This window comes from Eschrichtius robustus, chromosome X, assembly GCF_028021215.1.
Source record: "Eschrichtius robustus isolate mEscRob2 chromosome X, mEscRob2.pri, whole genome shotgun sequence".
Taxonomy (NCBI): domain Eukaryota; kingdom Metazoa; phylum Chordata; class Mammalia; order Artiodactyla; family Eschrichtiidae; genus Eschrichtius; species Eschrichtius robustus.
The window spans coordinates 135068859-135088927 of NC_090845.1; the positions used below are offsets into that span (position 1 = coordinate 135068859).

A 20069-nucleotide genomic window follows, 5' to 3' on the forward strand; every position below is an offset into this window, starting at 1 on the left:
CTCCCCGGCCCTGCCCTTCCGCAGCTACACCCTGCTGCGCAGACAGGCTTCCGGAAGCAGGGGTCCGCGGTCACCGTCACGGCCTCTTCCCCACGGCGCTGCCGACGACCTTCTTGCTACCGAGGCGAGAGGAGGCTCTGCCCTGCCCTGCCCTCCCTGTGCTTCTCGGCACCACTAGCCAACGCCCCCCCCCCCTTCCTGGAGGGGCGTTCTTGGCCTCTGACACCGAGCTCTCTCTGCGGCCTCCATAGCGTCTCCAGTTGGTGAAGTCCCGCACGGCCCAGTCCTCTCCTCTCTTTTTACGCCATGCTCCCAGGGAAGCCGTCTCATCCGTCCTTACGGCCATCTCTAGGACACCGTGTCCACAGGCCGCTCCCAAACGTCATGGAAGGCTGCACGGGGCTGTGGAATCAGACCCGGTCCGGATTGCAGTCAGTTCTGTCAGCGAGGCGCCTACCGTGCACCCTGAAGACGCCACTCCTGTCTCCCTGTCTAGCCTGATCTCCCCGCCGCCGACTTCCTGACCCCCCGGTCCAACTGCCCAGCAGATGGCTTTGTCACCCCCAAGCCGGGGGGCACTGGCACAAGGGACTCAACAACCGCCTCTAGGGTCTGTCTGCAGCATGCGTCTGCGGGTGTCACTGCCCTGCACTGCACCGGTCAGCCCTCCCCGAGGACCTGGCTTTCGCTGAGAATCTCCCTCTCCCGCCCAAGCCCACCCCACCCCCTGCCAAAATGATGGAGGCACCACCCGGTTCTGACCAACGAAAGGACAGCGTTTATTTGCTGGGGGCATCTGAGAAAGAAGCTATGCTACAGGTCGGGAAGGTGCTCCTTGCTGGCTGTGATCGAGGGATTTGGTGGAAGCTGCAGGCAACCATCTTCTGATCCTGAGGCAGAGGCCTGGGATGAAGCAGACGCTGCAGAGTGCAGAGGGGAGGTAGGAAGAAACTGGGTATTTGGTGAAACTGTTTATCTGCTGCCAATACCCCTGGACTGCTCAGCTTCGTAAACCAGTACATTTCCTTTATTGCTTTAAACCAACTTCCTCTACGGTTAAATCAATTACTGGAAACCAAAAGCCGCCCAGCTAATACAGTTCCTTTCAGATCAAAGTCTCACATTCACCTCTAGTGCGACTGGAAGTGTCAGTATAAACCTTCCTGACTGAAGAGAAATGAAGAGTGTAGGCAAGTCTATCACACAGGCCCTGCTGCTGGGCGGGGCCGGGGCCTTCCATCTGTTCTTCAAAGCCTTTGCCCGTCAGGCCTCTGTCCGTCCTCCCAGCCCGGGGACCCGGCGCTTACCCCACGAGGCCCAGGCGGGAGGGCGGCCCAGGCGCCCTCCTCCGAGGAGCAGGTGCCTCGATGATCTCTAGGGCCCACCCGCCAGCGGCTTCTGCCCCTCCCTGGCCCCTCGAGGTTCCTTGTCAGGCAGTGAGCGGCGTGCACAGCGAAAGTCCCTGTACACACGCAGCAGGGGAAGGGTCTACTTTCACACTGTGGGTGAGCGCAGGGTGTAGGGGCCTGGCTGAGTAACCTCGAGCCCATCACCTGTCATCTCTAAGGGTCGAGGACCGCCCGTGTCCACGAGGAGACAAGCAGAGGGGGTGCCCAGAGAAAAGCTGTGACACTAAGGGCCAGGGCACCCCATCTCTGGGCCACGCTCGGCCATCACTCAGCTTTTGGCCTCACTTTGTATCTGGGACACAAGGGGGAGGATGGCTGCAGACTCCCGACCCCGGGGGGTTGGGGGTAAAGGAAACTGAGGTTTAAGGAGTGGCCCTCACTGTGCAGAGTCAATGGCTGGGGACCAACATGGCACAGGGACTTGCCTAAGGTAACACCCCAGAGCTGGGTGACGTCCCAGACCCCCAACACGCTTTCCCTTCATCGAGTGCACACTGGTGACAGCAGCCTGAGGGGGCCCAAGGCTGGCTGTCACTTGACCTGCCAATGCCGGACCTGCCAGAGGCGAGGTGACAGGACTGGGCAGCAGGGGCCAGCTGCTTCCCCTTTCAGGCCTGGAAAGGTATTGCTCGAGGGTTTATCCTCAGTGGGCTGAACATGGAATGCCAAAGCCCACCCCTCAGAACCCTTCTAAACAACCCTCTCACCCCGAGGCACTTCTAGAAGCTGGCTGGACTCAGATTGTGGCTCTCCCACTTCAGCACTAGCGCCAAACGTGGGAGCAAACCCAGGTCAAGAGCCGGATACAGGTACCCGCGTACCCGCCAGCTAGTATTATGAGCCGAATTGCAACATGAGAACACATTTAATGCTACATGCAGCTTGTGGCCTGGCCCGGCTCCTCCCCACACTCCGAGAATCCTACTTGGAGAACCCCTTCTCCATAGCTTCAGTCACTTCAGGGTGCAAGAAACGGCCAGCCAAGCGTTCGATGTCATCCAGCGTCAGGCGGCTCAGGGACCTCTCATAATCCTGAGGAGAGAAGGCCAGGGGGATTCAGCGGCGCGGGTCGGGGGGCACACTGGGATAAGGGCAGGGGCTGCGAGCGGCTGGGTGGGACGTGGAAGTCCCGGGCCACGCTGCTCACCCTCTGGAGTTGGTCCAGGACTCTGCTGGCATCTGCGGCGCTGAAGTGACGGGCCAGGACTTTGGAGATTAGAGGCCAGGCGGCTGGGGGTGGGGGCGGGGCCTCGGCCACTGTCCGCTCGCTGCTTTCTTCCAGTAACACCTTCTCCAGAGGTTTGACCACTAGGTTGAGCTTGGAATTGGGCCCAATGCTGTAATCGGAGAGTCTTTTCCCATCTGCCCGAGAGAGATTGATGGAGCTGTGGCCCACGGTGGTGGGAAAGGCCTCGGGGAGGCCAGGCGGAGCGCCGCGGCACCCGGCTGAGGATGCAGCCTCCCCAGGGGTCAAGTGGCCAGAGCCCCCTCCACTCCACTGCTGCCCAGGCTCGGCCCGGACGCCGCGCCCCCTGACTTCCCTCGGGGCTCCCCGGGCGTCTCCTCTCCCCGGTTACCTGCTAGGGCCTTGCCCTTGAACAGCAGCCGCTGCTGGCGGACAGGGATGTTCAGCTTCTCGGAGACCAGATGTTTCAGCGTGGACACCAGCTCGTCCTCCGACACCTGGCCAGGCCGAGGGTGAGAGGCAGGCGGTGAGGCCGCAGCCCCCGCGGAGGGCGGCTCTCCTGGCTTCCCCGGCGCAGCCGGCCCGCCCGGTCCGTCCCCGCCCTCGGCCCGGCCCTGCGCCCGGGGGCCAACCGCGTGAGCCGGCACGGCGGCGGGGCCCGGCGACGCTACCTGCAGATCGCACTCGCGGCCCTGGAGCGCCTTCACTGTTAGCTGCATGGCGGCCGCGGCGGCGTCCACTCCGGCCGGCGCGAAGCCCTACAGCCCCCCGCCGCGCGCAGCCGCCCCGGGCGCGCGCCAGACCCAACCGCCGCTGCCGGAAGTCGCGCGAGGGGCGCGCCCGGCGTCGCGGCCCCGCCCCCCGTGTCGCGTTCCCCCGCCCCGGCGCTCGGGGACCGGCCCGGACCCGGGCCCCGCGGCGACTGAGCCGGGAAGCCCGCGGGGATGGGAAGGGGCGGAGGAACTAGTCGGGCCCGGTCGGCGGAGTCGGGTAGCTGGGACTCGGGGGAGAAGGCGGGCCAGGGGTTCGCTCGCCCCCGCTCACTGCCCGCGGGCGGAACAGGTCAGCGCCGAGGCCGATTCCCTGCCTCTCAGGAGTCCGCTGATGACCCGGCCCTGCAGAGCTCAACCCGCGGCCCGCGGGCCTCCTGCCGCCTCCTTTCTAGTCGGCCTGCGGAAAACCAGCTGAGCTTGGGAGCGGGCTGGGGAAATAGTCCTCTGCTCTCATCTTCCCACCGCTCCTTCTAGAACAGAGAGACCCCACTCTCAAGAGGGGACGCATGGGGAAGGAGGGCTGAGAGAGAAGGCCTGGGCAGAGGTCACCGTGTCACCCAAGCCAGCCCTCCACCCTGGCCTACACTTACCCAGCCACACCCTTCCTTCCCCCACCCGCAGGCCTCAGAAGGCAAAGACTGGGAGGGACCCGAGCTTGCTTCTCTCTTTTATTGAAATATATTTTCTAGGCAGTGCCCACCTACTGAAATCAGCGTGGCCTCTTTGGCACTGAAAGCTGGAGAATAAAAAACGAGTAAAAAAAATAAGCCTGGATTTTTCTGAGTGCATAGTGCATGAGAGAACTAAAGGCCTTTGGTACACAGGAACTGTGGGGACCGTGGGTGGAGGCTGGGGGCTAGGGGTGGCGAAAGCTTGCCCCGGGGGGGCCTCAGGGAACTGCACACACACTGCTATAGATGAAGTGGCCAGTAACTAAGGCCAGCATCTCTGAGGTGCCACTCAGTGCCACAAGGAAGGGGGCCTGGGAGGCATAGTCAGCCTGCAGGCGGCGGAGGGACAGCTGCAGCATGGCCAAGGCCAGCAGGCTGTTCTGCACCCCGACCTCGATGCTGACGGTCCGACGCTGGGCCACTGGCAGCTTCAGGCACGTGGCCAGGCAGTAACCCACCAGGAGGCCAACCGGGGGCACTGTGAGGCCCACCAGCACGATGGGCAGCCTGACGCCCGCCAGGATGAAGACCCCCATGTGGTAGGCCAGGAAGAGGCCGCCCAGGAGCAGCACGAAGCTGAAGGGCTTGATGACCTGCAGCAGCAGCTGCGAGAACTTGGGGAGCTTGGACTTGATCACCACGCCCGCTGCTATGGGGATGGCGATGAACAGCAGGGTCCCCAGGATCTTGGAAATGGGCACGTGGAGTGTCTCGTGGGTGCTGAGCAGGCGGCTGTAGATGGCCGAGGACAGCGGCAGGAAACCGGTGGCAGCCACTGTTGAGATGAAAGTCATGGAGATGGCCAGGGTGACATCCCCCCCGAGGAGGAGGCTGAAGAGGTAGCTCCCCCCGCCGCCGGGCGACGAGCAGGTGATGATGAGGCCCAGAGCCAGGGCCTTGGGCAGCATGAAGACCTTAGCCATCAGAAAAGCGTAGAAGGGCATAACCAGAAACTGGCCCAGGAGGCCCAGCAGCATGGGCTGGGGGCTCTGCAGGAGCCCCTTCAGAACCTCGAGCTCTACTTGGCACCCAAATGAACACTTGTTGACAAAGATAAGAGGCAGGAGCAAGTAGAGTACTGGGTTCTCTGAGAAGTGGACCAAGTCAGTGCCAAGGGTGGCAGGGGTGTCTTCAGCAGGTGAGACCTTGATGCAGAAATCCCTCCGCTCCTCAACCAGCGCGGGCGGGGCCTCACGGGGGTCCAGGAGCTGGAGGTGGAGTGGCGCTAGCCCAGGCAGGCCCGAGTGGATGCTCACCACGAAGCCACCCCCACCAGCCCAGGCTACGGCACTCACGTTCTTGATGGTCAGCACCTCTGTGTCCAGGGAGGTGACCCTCAGCACGGGGCTGGGCCCCGTCCCGTTGCCCTGGCCCGGGTACTGGCTTGAGACCACGATGATGCCCTCGCTCTCCTCTGGGAACTCAAACTCCGTCACGGAGCCATCCCCAATGCTCAAGTAGCGGCGCCCTGTCAGGGGCACGGTACGGCCCACAGCCGTGCTAAGACTGGCGCTGGCTGTGCCCCGCGCCCCCCAGAGCAGGCTGACAAGCAGCAGGCTGGCCCTGAGCATGCCTAGGGGGCCTGTGCAAACACTGCCCCCTCCCGGGCCCGGCCACCTCAGGGAGCTGCACCTGCCCCTCCTAAACACCATGGCTCCTCCTGAAAGATGGGGAGCCCGGGCCCCCTGCGGCTTAGGAGAGCAGCTGTGCGGGTGCCGTCAGGTTGTCCTGAGACGGGTCCATGGGCAAGGCCTGGCCCTGTGCTGCCTTTCTTGATGGCAGAGCTCTTCCTGAGGAGAGAAGGGACATAGAGAGGTAGGCGGCTGGTGAAGGTGAGCAGCTGCGAGCCCAGGAGCGCAGGATCTGGAAGCCCACTGCTGGGAGACTCGCCAGGGCCCCTTGCCGCAAGCCTGGGGGTGGAAACGGAAGGCCTAGTGCTGGCCCTTGAGTGCCATTCAGCTGTCCCCTCCCCAGTCACAGCTGCCTCAAGCTTCCCATCCCTCACCCAGAGGGGCCACCTACAGGTCGGAGTTCGCCTTCAGCCCGCTGATACGCGCTGATTTCCCTGGGTTTGCCCACCACAGTGACCATCTGGAGATGTCCCCGATACCAGAGGACCTGGGAGAGCCACCCTCAATCCTGTCACCACTAGCCTGTGCCCCACCTGCTTTGAGACGCAGCTGCAGCAGTACCAGAACCGGGACGAAATCTCTGAAGGACTGCCCAGGGATGCCAAGGAAGCAGGCCCACTGAGAGCAGGTTAGGGCATTTGAGTGTCATCTGCCAGGCAGAGAGCAGCCGGCAAAGGGTGAGGCAGTGGGTGACCACCAGGCCAAAGGCCCCAGGGGCTGATGTTCACCATTGACATGTGAACGGCGTTGCTGTGCATGGCCACCTGGCCTACCCTTCCTGCTGACAGGGGTGAGATGGGGGTTCTGGGAGGGAACAGGTCCCCTCTCCCCAGGGGAGTTGCCGGAAGGGGCAGCAGGAAGGGATCAGATAGGGCCACGTGTCCACTGGGGGGTTTCTCCTCCTTCTGTCAGAGCTCCCACTCCCCTGGCAGTCCCAGAATTTGCGCTCCTAGAGCCACTGTGCCACATCTGAGGGGCTCTGCTCGAAGTCCAGGGACTCCTCCCCTGCCCACGTGTGCCCCTAGCAGAGCCTGGAACTACCAGTGAGAGGAGGAGTGTTTCTAGGGGGGCAGGGCGCCTCAGGGGGAAAGGAGGACGTCTGTCTCCTTCCACTTCTCAGTTTGGGCAGCCAGCAGCCTATTGCCACATCACCTGCAGGAACCGGAGCAACCAGGATGAGGACACCGTGCTGCTTCATCATTACTGTTGATTGACTCACATCCTGCGCTGTCCCAGTCTCGGAAGAGGCCCCTGCTTCTCTAGATCCTATCAGGGTTGGGTCCTGGCCGCCCCCCCGCCCCCCCACCGATGCCGGGGGAGCAGGGGAAGTAGGTGGTTAAGTTCCGCTGTGCCACCCTGCGATGCCACGGCCTCTCCTGGCTTGGGGTTTGCGTCACTTACTCTGGAGGCCTTGATCCGGCCTCGAGTCCCACCACTGAAGAGGGAGGCAGGAAAACCAGAGGGAGTCACAGGGAAAAGATGAAGGCACCCAGTACTGAAGCCACCGGGGTGCTGTGAACCAGCTCAGAAGGGAGAGGAGGCGATGGGCCATCCACCCCGTCCTTCCAGTACCGCTGGCGGCTTTGAGTCACTGAGTCACTGCGTGAGGGGTCTGGCCCGGATCCCCACTATTTCTGCTTGAGGTATCGTTAGAGTTTGGGCAGATGCGCCCCTAGGCAGGCGACGGAACCCCGGGCCGGCGGCTTTTTCCATACGGGCCAAGCGTTCGGTGTCGGGGCAGTTGGCAGTGCTGACCCGGGTCGCCTCCCTACCTGGGAGTCCAGAAGTTGTCGGATTGGGCACAATCAGAGCTCGGGCAGGAATCGGGGAGGGAGGGGAGGAGGAGCGCGCCGCCGCCGGGTTCGCGCTGCAGCCCCGCAGCCGGCAAGCCGGCGACCCGCCCGGGCGGTCCCGGGGTCTCTCACGCCACTCCCGGTCCCCGCGGCCGCGCCAGGCCTCACGAACGCGCGGTGGCGGCCCTTCCCGGGCAGGGGCCAGAAGCCGCCTTCCAACCGCCCTTCCCGGACCGAGGCTCTCACCTGCCTCCGCGGCCCCGAAGCTGGGCGCCGGCGCCAGCGGCTGCCGGGCGGGCGGACGCCTCCGAGCTCGGCCCGCCGGGGGGCCCCGCCCCGCGCCGACGAGCCCCCGCCCCGCCTACCCCGCGGCGGCCTCCTCACCTCTGGCGGCCGGGGCGCGTCCCGACCGGAAGTGGCGTGTCTGGGAGCGACAAGGCGGCGCGCGCGCGCGCGCGCCGGCTTGGCAGCCTTCGGGTGGCGGTTGGGCGGCGCTGGGCGCGGACTCGTGTGGCCACCGAGCCGCGGGTCCCAGCCTTCTGTGGGCGCCGCCGGGGCGACTCGCCCCGGGTAGGCACCCCAGTCATTCCCAAACACGCTGCGACCTCTGGGGGCGCTGGGACACAGGCTTAGACGTTAGCCGAGCTCGGACGCCCGAGGGCTGCTGCTAGTGGCGGGAGACGGGGGTCAGGGTTTCGGCCACGTTCCTGCTCAGGGCGCCCAGCCCTGTAGCCCGCGAGCCGAGTCCGACCGACCCAGACTCCGGGCCCCAGGCTCGGCCTTGTTCCACCTTCCTTCGTCCAAGCGTCGACCGAGCGCCTGTTTCCACACTGTGTAATACCAGTGAACTTTTCGACCTCTCAAAACTATTTGGGGCCATCAGCAAGGTCCGGAGGCTTCACGGAAAAGGAATGCGCACACATGGCATAAGGAAGGGCAAAAAGGTGGTGAGGATGTAGAATGTGGACATGGGAAGACAGTAAGCAAGCAAGTGTAGAATCACGGGGATTTGCATGTTCCCAGAGGCTGCTGGGCAACCGCAGTCAGGCAGCGGGACGATGGCTACCCACTGCTCTGGAAGACCTCTTGTTGGGCTGTGATGGAGGCCAGTGGTGCCCAAACTTGCAGGTTCTTGCCCCCAGGAGGGTCATAAGACACATCGTAGAGAATGTCCAAAGAGACCCGTAGCATCTCTTCTATTTAATTTTTCCAATAACTAATAATTGTAATCATTTAATTAAAAACCTATTAATTTTAATTTAGCCTTATTTAAATACATTTTACTTATTTAAAAATTCTAGTTGTGTATGTGTGCTATAAAGTTCAGATTAGTACATGCGTGTGACATGTAAGCACACACATGGTGAGGGTACACACTCAGGGTTTGATTTATGTCAATGATCCAGAAACATTCAGAGGCCATAGCTCTAGGCTGTTCTTTAGTCTCAGCTCATAAGCCATTTGTGTGTGTGGACTTTGTGTCCCAGAAAGTCTGTACTGTCCCCCTCAAATGGGTTGAGGTGTCCTGATGGAAGCAGGCTGGCACAGGTGAGAGGGCTGAGCTTGGCACATGCTGTGTTGAAGACTGCAGTTTGCAAAAGAGCAGTGGTGCTGTCGCTGTCTGAGGATGGGGTAAAACTGGCCACAGGGAGAAGGGGGATGGGTCAGCTGGAAGAACTGGGGATGGAAAACCTAAAAGATGTGTTCGCTCTTGAGGAAACCTGCGTTTTTATATTCCAACTGGACGGGAATTGGTGCCAGGGGTCAAGGGGAGCAAATGTAGTTAGAAGGCTGCTCCCCACTATCATCAGTCCCTTCAGTCTTCCCTGAAAAGCCAGAGTGGGCGGGTGGGCTGTCCGACATGAGGGAATTTAGAGGCCTTCCCTGCAGGAAAAAAGGGGTGGCTAAATTAAAGACAAGAGAATGTTTGTAGTTAGTTTAGGGGATTCATAATTTACCCCAGAAGAGAAGGAAGGTCTCTACGAATCAGTCAAGGATATCTAGTTCCAAAAGAAAAGTCATCTGGACAGACAGAATAGATGGCACAAACGATAGTGACAGCTAAAACAACATCCGTGCACTTCAGATGGGAGACCTGCCACCGTCCTGCTAACAGGGTCACAGTGATGACCCTGAAAAGTGTGCCTACCTCCTGCTCTCCAGGCAGGGGCCTCCAAGTAGACCGTGTGATAAATCAGCACGCATGGAAGGCATACTCTATACAAGCACAAGTCCGGGATGCGTTTGGTATTTACCGGGAAATGTAGTGACAACTGGCGTTTTTGCATGCCCAGCAACAGGTCACGGCCCCCGAGTTTTCTTTGTGGGGCCATCCCTCCTCCATTCTCGGTACACAAGGTTTGCATGAGGATGACCCCAACACCGGCCTCTGGGGTGGGCACAGGCCCAGAGGTAGCCAATCAGAGCCACACAGACTGAGACAAGGATAAACCCATAATCCAATCTGGACCGATGAGAGGTAGTTCCGGGGGACTTGGGCTGGAACGACTGGCAAGGTGGGGGCTCTTTTCTTGCTGGGGTTGCTAACCTGGGACATCTACTGTTGCTCCCCCTGCCTGGGGAAGACAGCATGTTTGAAAAGGATGCAAACACAAAGAAAAGCGGAGCCAAGAGATGGAGAGCCCGTATCCCAAGGACATTACTGGAGCTGGAATCACCCGTAGGCGTTGGGGTCTGTTACAGGAACATTAAGCCTCCCTCCCCTGTCATTCTGTATTTATTTTTGCATATGCCAGTTGAGTTGGGACCCTGTCACTTGTAACTGACGGTGTCTTAACTCCTAAGGGTAGGCCTGGGGGACAAAACCCTGGCGGAAGGGGACTGCAGGATGTAGAAAGACGTACCTCTCTGCTTTGGGAGGTCGGGCGGGCTGCGTTCCACACCACTGCCAGCATCCTACCTGCGTTGGGCCACGTGGGGGATAAAGCTGGCCTGCCGTTTCCATCTGTGTGACTCTGGCGCACGCAGTGAAGGTCTGGGGCAGGTCAGCTGGCTCAGCAGTTGTATAAGAGGCACCTCCCAGCCTTGCGGTGCGGCCCTTCGCTGAGATGCGTTTCATTTGGGGCGAGCGACTAACCTTGCGGGGCCCTATTCATCTGGCTTCTAACCTCCCAGCTCCAGGGAACTTTCCTGAGCACACCAGGGACCATTTATCTTCCGTAAACGGGGCTCACCAGCAACCAGCAGCACTTGCTCGCTAGGGTTGATCACTGTGGCAGCCCCACTGGGTACGTCTAGATTCATCAGACTAGTCTCTCTACTTTGGAGGATGTTGAAAATGTCCATAGTAGAAGGTTTAAAAAATGAATACATGTATGATACTATAGTGGTAAGTACTCGTCATTATAAACACTGCCAAACGCACAGACTGTACGACGCCAAGAGGCGGCCCTGGTGCCCACCCTGGGCCGCGGGTGCTGATGGCGTGTCAGTGGAGGCTGGGTATGCGGGAGCTCTGGACTTTTCTGCTCAACTTTGCTGGGAACCTAAAACTGCTCTAAAACAGGAAGTCTATTTAAAAATGAAGACACGTAAAGCTCTCGGCACAGGGTCAGGCTGCGTTTCAGCTTCTGTGAACACCGTCTCCCAGGTAAGCAATCCGGGCCCTCCACACGTCTCCACTTCCTGATCCTTCGCAGCCATGGCTATGGCCTCACAACCACAGCTTCTCCTCCCGGGCCGTCCCTCGCCTCTCTCTCCTCTTCTGCCACCTCCTTAAATACTTTCATTTCCTGATGCCGTGTTCACACTCTCGCAGCACCTAAGCCCTAGAGGGGGGACCTGCGAGTCCACCGCCCCCGCCACGGCCCCCTTGAGCCTACCTGGCTGGCGCGCCCCGATTCCTCCGTCTGGGAAGTCCCAACCACCTTCTCTCCTTTTTGTGACCCCAGACCATTTCTGCACCCTCATGTGCTTTTCCAGAAAACTCCTTACAGTTTCTTGCTGGTTCTCACCCCTTGCAGGGAAATATAACTGCAATCTGCGAGAAATGCCAAATAGCCCTCGTGACTCGGCCTCTTGCTGGCCTGATTTCAAAGGCATCTAACACTGAGCACTGCGAGGGAGACACACGAGCTCCTGCGGGAGGCCGGGGGGAGGGGGAAGCTCCTGGGTTGGCTTTAATCCCCATCCCGGTCCCTATAGGCCTGTGCCGTGTCTAAGGGCAACGCTACAGGGATGCCCGCAGGGGAGCCCCTCTGCTCACCACCTGAGTCACATCTCAAGGACACCACCCCCCGACTCCCCTCTGAATGCACCTCATTCCATCGGGGGCCACCAGTTTATTAAGACGTCATTTAGAAAGCGGGCCCTCTGACAGACAAACCGCAGGAGCTGCCACCCGCCGCGCTAGGAACTGCCATCGGGCTGGCGGCCTCACTGCCCGGCCTGCCTGGCTCCCAGGCGGTCACCCCTTCCCGCGAGAGCAAGGCAGGAGGCAGCCAGGCGCCGGGAGTGGCCACCACATTCGGCTCAGCAGAACGAATCACACTGGAAACAGGACTGGCCTGCAGAGCAGCGAGCCACTCTGGGACGGAGAGGTTCCGGAAGATGCCCCGACCTGCCAGGCAGCTGCTATCAGACTTGGGGCCGCAGGCGCTTGGGACTTGGGTGGGTGTTGGCCAGCAGAGCAGCTTTAGGAAAAGGAGACGGGTACCTGGGGTCCCCAGACAAAGCGCCACGGGGCCGCAGCGCAGCCCCACCGCTGGGCCCGGTCTGGTCACTGGTCACCGCCTCGGAGCCCTGACGTGCTGGGGCGGAGCGCTCCTGGCTGGGCGTGGGGTCAGGCCTCAGCGCTGTGCCGGCGCCTCCTCCGGCTGGGTACACACAGCCTCACTTAGTCTGGTCCTCGAGCTTGGCCGCTAGCTGGCCGTGGTCCTCCTGGGGATGCAGCCTTCCATCTCCAGCGCCTCAGGCCAGCCTTCGTACTTATTGGTGTGCTTACTGTTCTTCACGTGCTGCGGGTCGGTGGGGGCAGGAAGGCACGGGCTCAGCCCTCGGGCACCAGGGCCAGACAGAACTCTCTGTCCCCCTGTGCTGGGGTCAACCAAGCGTGCAGCCTCGGGCACCCGCCACCTGTCTGTCCCATCGCCTCAGCGTTCTCATCTAAAGACGGCAGCAGCTGCCCTGGCCTGCCCCCTCGCAGGTGGGGGTGGGGGGGTCACCTTCTTTGAGCGTGGGTGGGCCTGGCGCGCGATGGGAAGGGAAGCAGGGGGTTGTGTCCCTGCCCTCACCAGCCCTCAGGGAGCCGCTGGAAGCTGCGGGAGGAGCAAGGCCACAGGGGGCGTTTCTCCTCTGGGGGCTGAGCTGCTCTTTTGGCAGCCAGAGCCTTCCAGAAACTGGCCGAACAGCCTGTTTGCCTTGTCCTGCTGTGGGGAGCAGGGTGTGCAGGGTGAACTGGGGTGCTGGGTTTTGGGGGGATGGGACGGCATGCAGGATCTTAGTTCCCCGACCAGGGATTGAACCCGTGCCCCTTGCAGTGGAAGCGCGGAGCCCCAAACACTGGACCGCCGGGGAAGCCCCAGGAGCAGCTTACAGACGTGTGGGCCGCTGTGTGTGTGGGTGCTGGGCGTGAACAGAGGGGACCTCAGAGGATGCAGGCAGGAGGGGAGGGCAGACTGGCCTGCGCCGGGCAGTGGGGGCCCCAGGGCCTGCGCCCATACCTGCTCAAAGGGGCTCTTGTTCTGCACACCCTTGGCCCCTACAAACACCCAGCTGTCCCGGAAGGCCAGGTCCTTGACATTCTTGCTGCCCAGATCGCTGAAAAGCTTCCTGGTCTCTTCATTCATCCTGCCCCACAGAAGGAAGAGATAATGAGCCGTGACCACAGAAGGGTGAGGCCTCGGCCAGCCTCGGCCATTACTTACTTGGTGGCTGGGTCATCGTAGGAAGCCACAAACACCAGGGTGCCTTCATGCAGTGGCCGGATAAACTTCAGTAGATCATTGACATCTGGGGGGACAGTTCCCGTGGAGCATCAGGCACCACTGAGCACCCCTCCCTCACCAAGCCCTGTTCTCCAGATGGGGAAACTAAAGTAGTGATCAAGCCAGGGACATGGCCCGGCCAGGGCTGCTGAGTGAGTGCAGGGACCAAATGGTACAAGAAGCCGGGGCCGAAGCCCTGACCGTACACCTGGCCTTCTCCCCGGCTTTTCTGAACCCAAGGAAGCGCTCAAGACGCCCCAGCGAGCGGACAGAGGGAGCAGCTTTCAGGGGGAAGATGCCGTCTTTCTGCCCACAGTCAGAAGGCGGAGGCCGCGGCTTGACTCACCTCCCGCCCACATGTCGAAGGCGCGGGCCTCGATGAGCTCTCCGCTTACCCCTGGTCGGAGGGAAGGATGGGTGCTGCTGGAAGCTTCTCACCTCCCCCCATATTCATGCCCACCGTGCCCCTCGTTCAGACCGCTGGGACCCACCCGAGGCCGTGGAGCTTCTGCTCAGCACTGGGGGCCCTCCAGGGGCTCCCCATGAAGCAGCCTCCCACCTCCTGGAAACTTCCAGTTCTTCACTGCTGCCACGCTCTCGTCCACTGGGTCACCTCTTCTGTGGAGCCTTCAGCTCGCACAGACCCCTTCCCAGGCCCCCCCTGGGAATCCCTGGTGGCGGGGTGGAAGGAGGGCGGCAGGTCACGGCTCAGCTTTGCCTCTCTGCTCCGTGGGCAACTCACCGTTCACCAGGGCGATGTTCAGTCCCCGGCCCACGTTGTCCTTGACACTGCTCATGAGCCTAGCAGGGGGACAGAGCCTTCCAGCGGCACGTCTACCCTGCTCGACTCTGGTCCTCGCAGACCCAGCTCCCCTCCCCACCCCCGCCCGCCTGAGGAGCTCACATCCTGTCCTCCAGGCAGATCTTGGGTCCAATGACGTTGGCAGCCCCGCTGACCATGCGGAAGGCCAGGTGCTCCTCGGGACACGGCTGAGGCAGGCCGCATTTGTACTTCCTGGCCCTCGGCTCTGGGTAGGGACAACAGGGGTGACCCATGGGCCTGGCCCTGGGGGCACCCGAGACCTGAGAGGGGGAGGTCCGGACCAGCCCATAGGGAGGAATGAGTGACCACAGACCAGGGGACTGGCGTGGGGTGGGGACGTGGCTCAGGCCAAGGAAGGGACACTTCCATGGACACTGTATCCCACCGGGGCTGGCCTCAGGGCAAGGTGACAGGGACCCCAGGGAGGCTCTTCGGCCACTGGTGGGAGAAGAGAAAGGAGGCAGGAGGGCTGGCCTGGGCTGTGGCCCCACCGGGAACAGAGGACAGGAGGGAAGGAAAGCCGCTGGGAGGGCAGGTGCAAGGACCCCGTGGAGAGGGCACGAGGAGGTTGGTCTCTATTACGAGGCGACCTGTGTCCCCACAAAAGATGTTCTCAAGTCCCAACTCCCAGGACCTCAGAACGTGATCCTCTGTGGAAACAGGGTCATTGAAGTTATAATTCGTTAAGATGAGATCATCCTGGAATAGAGTGGGACCTAAATCTAATGACCCGTGTTCTTACAGAAGACAGAAGAGAAGACACAGACATGGAGGAGAAGTCCTTGTGAAGATGGAGGTGGAGATGGGAGGGAGGCGGCCACAAGTCCAGGGACACCTGAGGCCACCAGAAGCTGGCAGAGGTGAGTAAGGGTCCTCCCCTGGAGCCTCTGGAGGGAGTGTAGCCTTCCAACACCTAGATTTCAGACTTCTACCTTCCGGAACTGTGAGAGAATACACTTCTGTTGTTTAAGCCACCCGGTTTGTGCTACTTTGTTATGGCAGCCCCAGGAAACGGATACAGATTCTGATACCAAGAAGTGGGGTGCTGCCAAAATAAAAATGTGGAAATGGCTTTGCAATTGGGTAATGGGTAGAGGCTGTAGAATTTTGAGGTGCATATTAGGAAAGGCCTAGATTGCCTTGAAGAGACTGTTGGTAGAAATATGGACATTATAGGTGATTCTGGTGAGGGCTCAGAAAGAAGAGAGAGGAGCAGTAGAAAGAGCTCCTACGGTCTGGGATGACGCACGTACCATCGTGACCAGGCTGTCGATGGAAATGTGAATGCTAAAAGTGCTTCTGGTGAGCTCTCAGACAGAAATGAGGAACATGTTACGGGACACTGGAGGAAAGGCCATCCTTGTCATAAAGTGGCAAAGAACTTGGCCAAATTGTTTTCTACTGTATTGTGGAAGGTAGAGCTTGTAAATGCTGAACTTGGGGATTGAGCTGAGGAGATTTCCAAGCAAAGTGTTGAGGGTTTCTCCTTGCTGCTCACAGTAACATGTAAGGGAAGAGAGACAAATTGAGGATGTAATTGTTAAGTATGAAGGAACCAGAATGTGAAGATCTAGAAAATTCTCAGGCTAATCATATTGCAAAAAATGAGAAAGCAGGCTCGGGAGAGAGCACCAAGGGTGTGGCTGGACAACTGTTGGTAAAGAGCTGGGCCGTGTGACCTGTGGACCAACTCAACCATGTCAGCGGAAGCCAGGAATGGAGAGATGAGGTTATCCAGGAAAGATCTGGAGGACTCTCTTGTCTTACAGCTTAGACCCTCATGAATTGCGCAGGAGATCAACAGAGTTTTTGAGAATTTTATACCAGTAGAAACACTGCCAGCCTGGACTGAAAGGGACAGAGAAAGGACAGAAGGGAGGAAGGATGATTCCAAGGGCAGAGCAATGGCTGCAGAGGCCAGAGTTGGCTCAGGCCCAGAGGGAGGGTAGGATCGTCCCCTACGTTCCAGATTCCCCCTACCCCCACCAAAGGCCCAGGGATTCTTATGTTTTGAAATCGAATGGATCTGCCCTGCTGGGTTTGGGACTTGCTTGAGACTGATGACCCCTTTATTCCTTCCAATTTCTTCCTTTTGGAATGGGAATATCTATCCTATGCCTGTCCCCCTAGTGTATTCTGGAAGGAGATAACTTGTTTTCTAGGCTCACGGCATGCAAGCAGCTCCAGTGGGCTGTGACGGCTAGTTTGGGGAGGGATGAATGGAGAAGAGAAACCCTGGAGGGCTGGGGACAGGCACGCGTGTCACAAAAGTGGTAAGCGGGGTGGGCGCAGGGGAGGAGCAGGGAGGTGACAGGAGCCTTACCTGCAGTCACTGAGTTCTCTGGGCCTGTGGGTACAGAGAGTTGTTTCTGTTAGTGTGGACCTTTCCCAGGGTCTGCAGCAGGGCAGCCTGCTCCTATACTGTGAAGTCAAGGTGGAGGGGCAGTCAGGTTCAGGGGCCAAGGGCTAAGCCAGGCTGACCTTGGCACGTACGTCCCTGCTCAAGTCTAAATGATGTTCAGATGCAAAGCTCTCTGCTCCAGGAAAAGGGTAGATCGGAATTGCAAAAAGTACTTAGGTGATGTGTCACCAGTAACGAGGTGTCGAGTCCCCTCCCCATCTCAGAACCCAGCGGAAAGCCTGCAGGGAACAACTCGGGAGTCGTCCCCAGCGTTCAGCAGAAGCCCCCCTGCCCCTCACGCGGGCCCCAGTGAACAAAGGATTCTAATTAGCGGGGATTGGCGTTTCCAGCCGAAGCAACTGGGTGGCAGGGGGAAGGCTGTGCCGGATGCCAGGAGGCGGACCGAGGGCAGCTACAGGTGCCCTGCCAGGAAGAGACAGCAAACCCAGGCCACCGCCACCCCCACCCCGAGCCTCAGGCTGCAGGCCCAGGCGGCCGCGCCGGGGACCTCGTAGCGGGGCGAGGGGGAGTCCCACACTCACCGGCGAAGAGTTGCTGGATGCGAGGGAAGCCACCGCCAGGCCCACCGAGGAGGATGCTGGCTACGAGCCAGGTGAGGCCCACGGTGATGACCAGGGCCACGATGCGGAGGGGACCTAGAGGCATGACAGACACGGGCAAGGCCTCCTCGGGTGCCAGCGAGCTCCCGAACGACCCCAGGGCCTCTCATGATCGGATCTCCCCAGGCGCTTGGGAAGAAGTGACGGGAGAACAGGAAGGTGGGAGCTCCTGGCGGGCGAAGGAGGAAGCTGAGCTCCAACCCCAAGGCTCAGCTTGGCTCTCCCTGGCGGTGTGGAGGGGCCCCCTAACCTCCTGCTTCTGACGCTACCAACGTCTTTTGAGTCCCTGCCATCCTGCCCCCCTTCCTCCTGTGACGGTGACGGAGGCGGTTTCTACTCCTTTGCAAGGCCAGGCAGATCCTCCCTTCCCCTGCTGTGAGCTGGGCGCCGAGCTCTCCGCCCTGCTCGGCTTTTCTTAGCGTAGCGGTCACTTTGTCTCCCTCTTTCCCCTCTATTTTCAACACCTCCCATCCTCAGAAAACGCGGGAGGAGAGGCCTCCTTCGGAATCACACCCGCAGCCAGCGGCGGGGCTCTGCGCCCTCCCTTCCTCTCCCTGCCGGCTCCTCCAAAGTCCTGTGCGCCGGCTCCTTCCATAGGCTTCCCTCCCCGTCTCGCAACCTGCCCCTCTCTGGCCTTGCCTCCATTACCCCCGCAGGACGGCTTGTGGCCAAGGCCGCCTGGGGCCTTCTTGGTGCCAGCGCCCCGGGTTACCTGTTGGCCCTAACGTCCCTTGACCCTCAGGTGGCCGCGCAGGCTGAAGCCCTCCCGCGGAAACCCTTCTCGGCTGGCTTCTGGGGCAGCACCCTTGAACCCCACCTGGATGCTCCTCATCCTTCTTGCTTAGATCGTCCTCCTTGACCCTCCCCTGGAAAGCTGGACTTTCCCCAGCTCCTGTCCCACAGTGGCCTCTCTGCCTTTACCCTACTCTCCGTCTCCTCTCCTGCCTCGACTCTACCTAGAGGTGCCCTGCTCTGCTCCCAGCCTTGAACTAACCCTCACGAGCACTGACTGTATGTTACCACTCCAGCCCTGACCACTCTTGAGGCCCCACTCTCCCAGCCAGTTCCTCGTGGGTCAGCTTTCCCGGGATACGTTCATAATGCTTCAACTTTAGCAGGTATGAAGTCCACCCCCCAACCTATCCGTCCCCAAGCCCCCTTCATCTTAGCTGTCCAGGCGACAGCAGGGCTGGCACTGGGTTCACATCCAAGCGCAGGGCCACCGTGGTCAGCTTCTCGTCTGAGACCACAGCCTCGCCCGGTCCGCCCAGCCGCCGTGCTCCCTGGAGCTCTCTCCCACAGCTCTGTTTCCAAACAGCGGCCAGTTATCCCATTTGGGAGAAATCTATTATCATAACCCTCATCTCACAGCTGAAAAGAGAGAGCTGGGAGCTGAAGTCCTCAGATGTGAAAGGATTTGCTCCAGGTCATAGAATGAGTGTTTCTGCAGAGTCCTCTGTTTCAAAAACCAAACCCAGGGACTTCCCTGGTGGTGCAGTGGTTAAGAATCCGCCTGCCAATGCAGGGGGCACGGGTTCGAGCCCTGGTCCGGCGAGATCCCACATGACGAGGAGCAACTAAGCCTGTGTGCCACAGCTACTGAGCCTCTGCTCTAGAGCCTGTGAGCCACAACTACTGAGCCCACGTGCCACAACTCCTGAAGCCCGCGCACCTAGAGCCTGTGCTCTGCAACAAGAGAAGCCACCGCAATGAGAAGCCCGCGCACCGCAGGGAAGACCCAACATACCCAAAAATAAATAAATAAAAAATAAATAAATGTATATTTAAAAAAACCCCAAACCCCAAACCCAGTGGTCCCACCACCCCCGGCCCTTCCAGACAGACCTCTGGACACCTGGGCCTCCAGCCAAGTCTCCTTTCCAACTCCCTCCGGTTCACTGTGGAAGCCACCCACCTGCCAACCTCATGTCCACTTCTCCCGCTGGGGTGGGGCAGCCGTCAGGTGCAGCGTTTGTGGACCGTGCGCTCTGGGGGGCAACAAAGCAGAAGAGCAGGTTTGGGTGGGGGTCAGGGATGACGAGCCCGTGCTGGGTCCCAGCTGTGGGGCGGGCGCGATCGGTGCACCGACTTGCTCGTCCAACTACCTGGCCAGGCTCCTCGGGAAGGCGGAGGGAAGCCCGGCTGGGACCAGAGGGGCCTCGGAAACCTGGAGGCTCACGATCGTGCCCACGGGAGCCTCTGGGCCTGGGAAGTGGAAGTGGTTCTCCCGGACGCGGGCGTGGGAGGCCCCAGCTCAGGCCCCCCCGCCGGGCCCCCGGGCCTGGAGGTCGGCGACGCGGGCCGGGCCGGCCAGAGACTTGCCTGGCGGTGGGGGGGGATGCGAGCTCGGTCAGGGGCAGCCCCGTCAGCCCGGCTGCCCCGCTCTGCTCGGCGAGGCGAGGCGAGGGAGCTCCGCGGCGCGGAGCGAGAGGCCCGGCAATGGCGGCCCAGGGCGGTAGCACGGCCCGCAGGCGCCACCCCCGCCATCGGTTGGGGCTGGGCGACCGGCCACCGGGTGGGAGGGGCCCGAGCCGGCCCCGCCCCCGACGCACGCTCCGGCGGAGCCGCGGGGTCGGCCTGCCAGGCTGCCAAGGGGAGGGGCCCTACTCAGCCCCGCCCCCGAGGTCTCCTCTGAGACTTCGTTCACGCGGGAGAGCCGAGCGTTCCCAGGCTTTGAGGGCAGGGCTATGCTCGTGCCCTAAGCTCGGATTTCTGAAGTTTAGGAAGGGGTGGATGGATCTGGGGGCGTAATTAGACATTGTTTCAAAGTTCAAATGTGTGCCTTTTCGAAGCCCGGAGGGACAGAAGCGTGTACGG

General features: G+C 60.8%; 3 protein-coding genes across 9 annotated transcripts; all 3 read right to left on the reverse strand.

Moving 5' to 3' along the window:
• Positions 1-755: 755 nt before the first annotated feature.
• On the reverse strand, positions 756-3405 carry UBL4A (ubiquitin like 4A). Of its 2 annotated transcripts, XM_068533196.1 has the most exons (5): positions 3267-3405; positions 2987-3092; positions 2557-2771; positions 2335-2441; positions 756-920 (listed from the first exon to the last, which is right to left on the reverse strand). In XM_068533196.1, the coding sequence occupies exons 1-5, from the start codon at positions 3312-3314 to the stop codon at positions 809-811; spliced, it is 588 nt and encodes a 195-aa protein (XP_068389297.1). In that variant the 5' UTR covers positions 3315-3405; the 3' UTR covers positions 756-808. The 2 variants fall into 2 exon arrangements, with proteins under 2 accessions (XP_068389297.1, XP_068389298.1); XM_068533197.1 differs by lacking the exon at positions 756-920 and having other exon boundaries at positions 2256-2441.
• Positions 3406-4023: 618 nt separating this feature from the next.
• On the reverse strand, positions 4024-7889 carry SLC10A3 (solute carrier family 10 member 3). Of its 4 annotated transcripts, none has more exons than XM_068534062.1 (2): positions 7848-7889; positions 4024-5829 (listed from the first exon to the last, which is right to left on the reverse strand). In XM_068534062.1, exon 2 carries the CDS (start codon positions 5689-5691, stop codon positions 4258-4260), a length of 1434 nt encoding a protein of 477 aa, XP_068390163.1. In that variant the 5' UTR covers positions 5692-5829; positions 7848-7889; the 3' UTR covers positions 4024-4257. The 4 variants fall into 4 exon arrangements, with proteins under 4 accessions (XP_068390163.1, XP_068390162.1, XP_068390164.1 ...); XM_068534061.1 differs by lacking the exon at positions 7848-7889 and adding an exon at positions 7710-7796; XM_068534063.1 differs by lacking the exon at positions 7848-7889 and adding an exon at positions 7443-7696.
• A 3860-nt stretch (positions 7890-11749) lies between these two features.
• Positions 11750-19761, reverse strand: FAM3A (FAM3 metabolism regulating signaling molecule A). 3 transcript variants are annotated; one of them, XM_068533258.1, is made up of 10 exons: positions 19575-19760; positions 19168-19240; positions 17175-17288; positions 16555-16578; positions 14313-14436; positions 14151-14209; positions 13755-13805; positions 13349-13433; positions 13145-13271; positions 11750-12439 (listed from the first exon to the last, which is right to left on the reverse strand). In XM_068533258.1, exons 1-10 carry the CDS (start codon positions 19737-19739, stop codon positions 12344-12346), a joined length of 918 nt encoding a protein of 305 aa, XP_068389359.1. In that variant the 5' UTR covers positions 19740-19760; the 3' UTR covers positions 11750-12343. The 3 variants fall into 3 exon arrangements, with proteins under 3 accessions (XP_068389359.1, XP_068389361.1, XP_068389360.1); XM_068533260.1 differs by lacking the exon at positions 19575-19760 and adding an exon at positions 19358-19450; XM_068533259.1 differs by lacking the exon at positions 13755-13805 and having other exon boundaries at positions 19575-19761.
• Between the last annotated feature and the right edge of the window lie 308 nt (positions 19762-20069).